The 6,951-nt window shown below is 39.1% G+C and overlaps 1 protein-coding gene across 1 annotated transcript in view; it reads left to right on the forward strand.

Annotated features, from left to right (window-relative positions):
* ctnnbip1 (catenin, beta interacting protein 1) overlaps window positions 1-6,951 on the forward strand; it is a 17,780-nt gene that overhangs the window by 1,601 nt on the left and 9,228 nt on the right. The window contains exon 2 of the mRNA XM_014015760.1: window positions 5,904-6,018. Coding sequence (XP_013871214.1) covers window positions 5,923-6,018 — 96 coding nt within the window. The 5' untranslated portion in view covers window positions 5,904-5,922. The remainder of the gene's footprint in view (window positions 1-5,903; window positions 6,019-6,951) is intronic.

A 6,951-nucleotide genomic window follows, 5' to 3' on the forward strand; every position in this document is an offset into this window, starting at 1 on the left:
TATATTAGTCGTTGTATTGCAGTTTGTAGTATTAGCCAATAGAGCTTAACATTGCCTTAAATCACTTGTGTGGTGCTATGATGTGAACTCATTTATACTATAAAGGCATCAGCACAGACACAGTAAATCCCAAACACCCAGTCAGCCATGACTGTACTCTTCCATCTTTAAGAAACTAAATGCTTTGTTACTTTACATATCATATTTCATCGCTAAGTGTGCTCCTCACACAACTCACTTAACTGGTATTCTATTTTTGACTCATGCCACCCACAGATGCATTGTGCCACACTGCCTTTTACAGTGCCTGCCTCCCCCCCTCCATGTCAAATATCTGACAGCCCTTTTAGTGGCAAAGCTGGCACCCTACAGGCAGCAGGACACTGATGATTGCTGCAGCCAGCAGGTGTCAGGGCTTGGCCACAGGCAAGCACACTGAATCCCCCTGGCAACTAGCAAGCTTGGTCATGTACCACAGCATGTTAAAGCTGCTTCAGTTTGCACACATTCTCCTATAACTGTGCGGGTTTTCACGAAAGATTAGGACCACTCGCCTCCTGTCATGCAACTGGCCWGGCTGAGTTCAACCACTTCAGGTCCTGAGGGGAAAACCATCAGCTGCCTGCGTGGAGCAGATATTGATGGGAAAGACTGGTTCATCTCACCATCGCTTGTTCAGTTTTTGTGAAAAAATTTTTTAGCTCACACCTTTCACACCCAGTAAATATTGAGGCTCATGTATCATCTTTTAATACTTTTATTAAATCAAACTTTAAAACATATTTGTCTTTTTTTAGTTAGCATATTTTCAAATTTTAACCAAGTTTCCTTGGATATTACCAAAAATACCCACCTTTCCTCCTCTGTTATTTACAGCCTCCATCTTTGTATTGTTCTACGCACGTAGATCATATGTAGCTGTTTGCTAATCAAAATTTTACACCCCACTTTGACGCTGGCTCTTTTGAAATTCTCGCTGCCGCGCTCCCCAAGGGACCAGCTTAAGGCAGCAGCTTCTGTTTCAGATCCTTTGAGGGACCCTGAGGAGTGAGCGTAGATGTTCTGTGATCACAGCCCAGATGAGATGGTTTTTATATGCAATATTCTGTGGGGAAAAAACCACCTAGGTTTTATAAAAACAATTTTTTTTTTTTACTGAGACTGGTACCTGTAATGATTCTACAAGTTTAGAGGAAAATTTGGTACACCTAAATCTTTTTTTTAATTATTAAGAAAAGAGCTGGCATTAAACATATATACTGTAATATGCAGTATACTTTAATTCACACTTTACAGGTTCTCCCRTCACCCTGAAGTGTAAATGGACAACAGATCATTAAACATATCAAGAAACGCAGCTCTGAGGTAAAGCTCAGCAGGATTGTTTGAGTTCATGCCTCACATAGTGACAACAAGACATGACCCACTTATCAATCATGTTTTTGCAATCTAGTTCATCACCCCTCCACCAAATAATGTGGCCATTGTTGTGAACTTGGTACAGAAAAAGAGTCGGATGCGTGACGACGAGCAGTAGATCCAAGTCAGTTCCTCTCTGACCTTTAGTGTCTGCGCAGTGGGCTCACACTGACGACTCCACAGCTAATATGATCCGCACAGAGTCAGTGTGCAGTGTGGCAAGCCTTACAGACAAACTAATTGGGCTGAATATTTTTCACTTAGATTTAATTTCATTATCAACATTTGCCTGTTGAGTATTTAATCAAAAGAAAAGAAGATACATTTGCTCTAATTAACCGTGTAGCTCATAAAAAGCATTTTTTTTTTATTGCTGCAAAATAAATAGCAGCTACAGATGATGTTGGTGTCAGATTTGTGAGACATTTTGCTCCTGTCTCTTTATATTAATTTGCTTTATGTATTCAGGACTTTGATAATGTGATCAGCACTGTGGTAAAATGATCTTCACTGTTGTTTTTTCCTAAAACTCAGCCATGGTCAGATAATCGATGTTTAATTAATTGTATTATTTCCTCCTTAGCTGGACTGACATCAATAGTGTTTTATTTGAGCTAACATTACTCTGATATCACAGATACATAACAACATTGTTTCCATGTTGGAATAGTACTGCACAAAGGCTGATGCAAAATGTAAGTCTTAAAATTAAAATATAATTAGTCTTTTTATATATAAAGATTATGTAAATGCTATTAAAACATAAATATGTGGAGTGGTTGATCGTCRTTAAATAAAAAGTATATGTGTGTGTGTGTGTTTGTGTGTACCTGTGCAGCTGCTCTGCAGGACCATGTTGTTGGCGGCCCAGCTGGCAGCCGCACCAGGCTCACAGCCCTCGAATGTTCTAATGTTTCTCACACGTTTGCTCAGGATGTTGGAGCAGCTCGTGGCTGAATTCAAGATATTTTTCCCTCTCAGTTTTTCCCTCTCAGCTGAGGCTACCAAAATGTCAGCGTCAGGTTGCAGTTCGTTACTGCTTGCTCTAGGAAGCTGAATAGTAAAATCAGATGTTGGGCATCGTGTGAGCAGTATTCTTCCTGGTCAGAACCAGTGTGCAGGATCTGTTCCTGAAAACAGACTTCTGTTGCACGGTGTGACCTAGCTGGACTCGGAAATTGTTTTCCGAAGTGTTCTTGATGTTTTCAGAGATACTCGTATGCAGTTATTGGCAATTATACCCAGGAAATCAAATCTTCACTGTTAGATTGCTGGTTGTTGTCTGGTGCAGGGCCCTAATAAAGTATTTCAGTTGTTAAATTTCAATAATTTTTATAGTTTTACTTGTGCATAATGTTTTCCACCATCACAACATTAACAAAAGTGCCACTCAGGAAGGGAGAGCAGAGGGAGGGGTGGATCCCAGGGGGATTAGACCTAGATCAGCGTTAAAGAAAGCCTTTGATTATGTCTGGAATATTACCCGGATGAGTCGGGGCTGGCTGAGTGTTCCCCGAGGGATTAATGTTGAACCAGCCCATCTCTAGAAGCTAACCTCGGGCACACACAAAGAAGTCTGACAGAATCCTGATTGTGGTCCTTGAGGAGGTGTAAGACATGAAATGCAATTACAAACCCTTCCAATACTCTATTTACAATTTGTATGTTGTTGTTTTTTCCATAACCTAGTTTAACATTGCTTTTTAGCCAAGCCACAAACTCTCAACAGTAAAATATTTTGTAAACGATCACTTAAACAGTCAAATAAAAAAAGCATATTGAGTGAGTTATGTGCAAGCAGGATAATTGATTTTTTTCCAGTTGTTCACAAGCAATCATGTCTGGATCATGATTGCAGGCAAACTCTTTTGCTTGTTTTTCCTATTCAACAGCAGGTTTTCTGCAGACATGAAATCTTTCCAGCATCATCAAGAGACAGTCAGACCAAGGATTATAGAAAGATATAATCATAAAATTAAAAAAAACATCCATGTTCAAGCAAAAAATATACTTTGTAGCTCTAACTGCACAGATTTACATGTTTAATGTATGCAATGTTTAATCTACTTAATGTTAACAATTCAGCAGATGCACATTACGTTTTTAGTGTTAATATGTGGAAATGTTCTTATCTCAGTAAGAGGAGAACATTGTTCAGGGATGAAAGAAGCTCAGAACAGAGTAGATTGTTCTCCACATCAGGAGGATCATTCTTTGAGGAACTCTTAGCTTGTCATAACAAAAGAAACATCCTTGATCGTATGTCTCTACATTCACACATTTTCTTTTTTGTATAGAAATTCTCCCTGTGGACTGTTGTGCCTCTTTTTTATTTTACATAAGAGTCTTCAAAAACAAACAAATCAACATCAGCATCCTGGGCCGATGTGATGCTGAATGTAGACAGTTTTCAAATTACAAACATCAATGGACACAAAAAGACATGAAAGCAAAAGGCCTGTTTATATAGATTATTGTGGAATATAAGGTCCTTATATCCAGTTGCACACATGGAAAATATCCCTTAGCGTTAATAGACTTTTGATGTGTAATTGTAATCTTCAAAGACCTTAAAAGAATACATTTTTGACGATTAGAATAATCACGCTCTTCAGTTATTCTCCTCTTCGTCAGACTTGTGCGCTGACCATTTGACTCGCAGTGTGCTTCTGAGGAAGGCAGGTTGCTCGAAGTCTGCACAGCTCATGTCAACTCTCTGCATGAAGTATTAGCTCTCCTATTTGTCTGAGGTGAGGAGCTCGGAGACATGATCAAAAATGTCACTGAGGCTGATCTAAAGACCCTGCAAACCACCACCCCCTCTTACACCATCCACCAGCATCCTCTCATCACCACCCCCACCCAAATGCAATTCAGCCACCGCCGTCGCCAATCCCCCGAAGGTTTTACCGAGCAGCTGAACTGACACCGGCGAGCTCTCAGTCTTTTTATGTCTGACCGGCTTTGAGTCTTCMGAGCAGCTCTCCAATTAAGCTGTGCCGAGGTTAAAGTAAATGGGCACCTCAGTCGTTGTCCCACTACCACGTTGTGCAGCTAAAATAATGAAAATAAGTGCTTTCTGTAAAAATCCACCAAAAGATTTTAAACACTGTAAACAGTGGCAACCAGAACACCAGCAGATAGTCAACAGAACGCTATTTTCTTTGTCTTTTTGGGTTCTAGAAAAGGATCCAGCTCAATTAAATACAACCCTACATCAAACAGTTTGTCAGTAAGCATTAGTGGCCTTTTGTACAGATAAAAGGCTAAAACAAATTGCCTGATTTATCATAGTTTTTGCGACGGGAAAAGGGTTTTCAGAAATATTYTGACATGCATGCTAATATTCTCTCTTTTAAATCTTATGTTTGACTTATTGGATTTATTAGGCTCTTTTCTGCAAATTATTTCCCCTGCATAGTTTGCTTTTTCAATTAGTAAATTTAAGCTGGATATATCCAGCAGAGCTTATATCCTTCTCTTGTCTGTGCTCCATAAGAGAGATCTAATGCGACAACAGCCGACCTTGATGTGCGAGTGCGCTATCACAGAAGAACCCATCCCTTTTCTGTCACCCACATTTGCTTTGGCAGCTCCTTTCATCGCCTGCCCCCCCCCCCCCCCCYCCCACTTTGCCTATATTCTGCATCTCTGCAAAGTGACAATGAAAATAGGTCACAGACAGGGCTGAGATCTGTGCAAAAACTACTACCCAATATTAATGATGTGGTGAGGAGGAGCCAACTTGCTCCGTGTCTGGACTCAGAGTCAGTCCAAGGAGGTCAGACGTCCAAAGGGAGTCTGGGGTGTACTGATGATATATGGTTGTATGTGGTTATCAGTGTAAAATAATAAACAGCCTTTAAGAACTTCATGGGTGAATGATAACCCCAGATTTTTTGTCTCAATATCTTTAAAAAATATTAATAATTATATTGATGCTAGGGTTGGGCAATATTGTCAAAAAATTAATCACAATTAATTGTGGTATTTAGCCGATAACGATTAATTTTACGATTAATCCCCTGGAGTTCCTGGACACCCTTATGTCCTAGTCACATGACCAATTTAGTGGGAAAGATTTGCTCTTTGTAAAAACCTGTTCCAAATTGTGTCAAAATTACAGACTTCATGCTATACATCAAATTTTAAATTGTGTTGATAGATTAATAAATTACCAAAGTTCGTCATATTCGAAGCGGAGAGGAGCACAGAGTGGACTGACCAGGGAAATCTCCAGTCCGTCTGCCCGGTGGCATTAATCGTATTAATTGTCAATTGCCAAAAAATAATCAATGTTTTTCTGACAAATTGCACACGATACGATTATGCCCAATCCTAATTGATACCATTTTACACCTCAGCCCTCTCATTGTGGCTGAAACAACCCAATGTTTAACATTTTGAACATCTAGGTGCACGGAGCAGTTCTGTGGATTAGATGTGTCACATGGTTCATATAACGCATAKGTTTGTGTGTCCAGAGCCACAGGAGCAGGGGGGATGAACCGTGAGGAGGCGCCGGGGAAGTCTCCTGAAGACGTGTACATCCAACAGAAAGTGCGGGTCCTGCTCATGCTTAGAAAAATGGGATCAAATGTAAGTACACTGACCTAATCATCACATGTTTGAGTTCACATTTTAAATTTAGAATTAAAGCCTAGGTTGTTTTCGTTTACCATTGATAGCTAAATAAATTCTTTCCAAGCTGGTTAAGAATGAAACACTTCAGTTATAACTTTTTGGATTGGTCCAAAGTCAGCACTCCTATGCATCTGATCAGAGTGGGCAAATGTTCCTAAAATACTGTAATATTCTAGAGATGAGATTAGAGAGACCTTTATTGTCATTGTACAGAGCACAATGAAATTACAGTCCTGATTTTAGGTTTTAGTGCAAATGAGATTTGCACCAAAACAAGTCAAAAACAGCAGAATAACTTTTTCACATAAATGAATTTATTGTTATCAGTCAGGACAAAAACTGTATTTTTGCCTTTTAGAAGGTTTGTCTGCAGGTCCTTCTCAAAAAATTAGCATATTTTGATAAAGTTATGTGATGGACTTGCAACCTGTCCAGGGTGTACCCCGCCCCTCGCACTGTGACTGCTGGATATGGGCACCAGTGACCCACGCAACCCTGAAAAGGAAGAAGCTTGAACAGAAAATGGATGGATGGATGATAAAGTTCATTATTTTCTGTAATGTACTGATAAACATTAAACTTTCATATATTTTAGATCCATTGCACACCAGCTGAAGTAGTTCAAGCCTTTTATTGTTTTAATATTGATGTATCCTTCTAAAAAAATTAGCATATTGTGATAAAGTTCATTATTTTCTGTAATGTACTGATAAACATTAAACTTTCATATATTTTAGATCCATTGCACACCAGCTGAAGTAGTTCAAGCCTTTTATTGTTTTAATATTGATGATTTTGGCAACAAAACAAAACAAAAATCCCTATCTCAAAAAATTAGCGAATCATGAAAAGGTTCTCTAAACGACTTATTAACCTAATCATCTGAAT

Source organism: Austrofundulus limnaeus, unplaced genomic scaffold (assembly GCF_001266775.1).
Source record: "Austrofundulus limnaeus strain Quisiro unplaced genomic scaffold, Austrofundulus_limnaeus-1.0 Scaffold134, whole genome shotgun sequence".
NCBI lineage: Eukaryota > Metazoa > Chordata > Actinopteri > Cyprinodontiformes > Rivulidae > Austrofundulus > Austrofundulus limnaeus.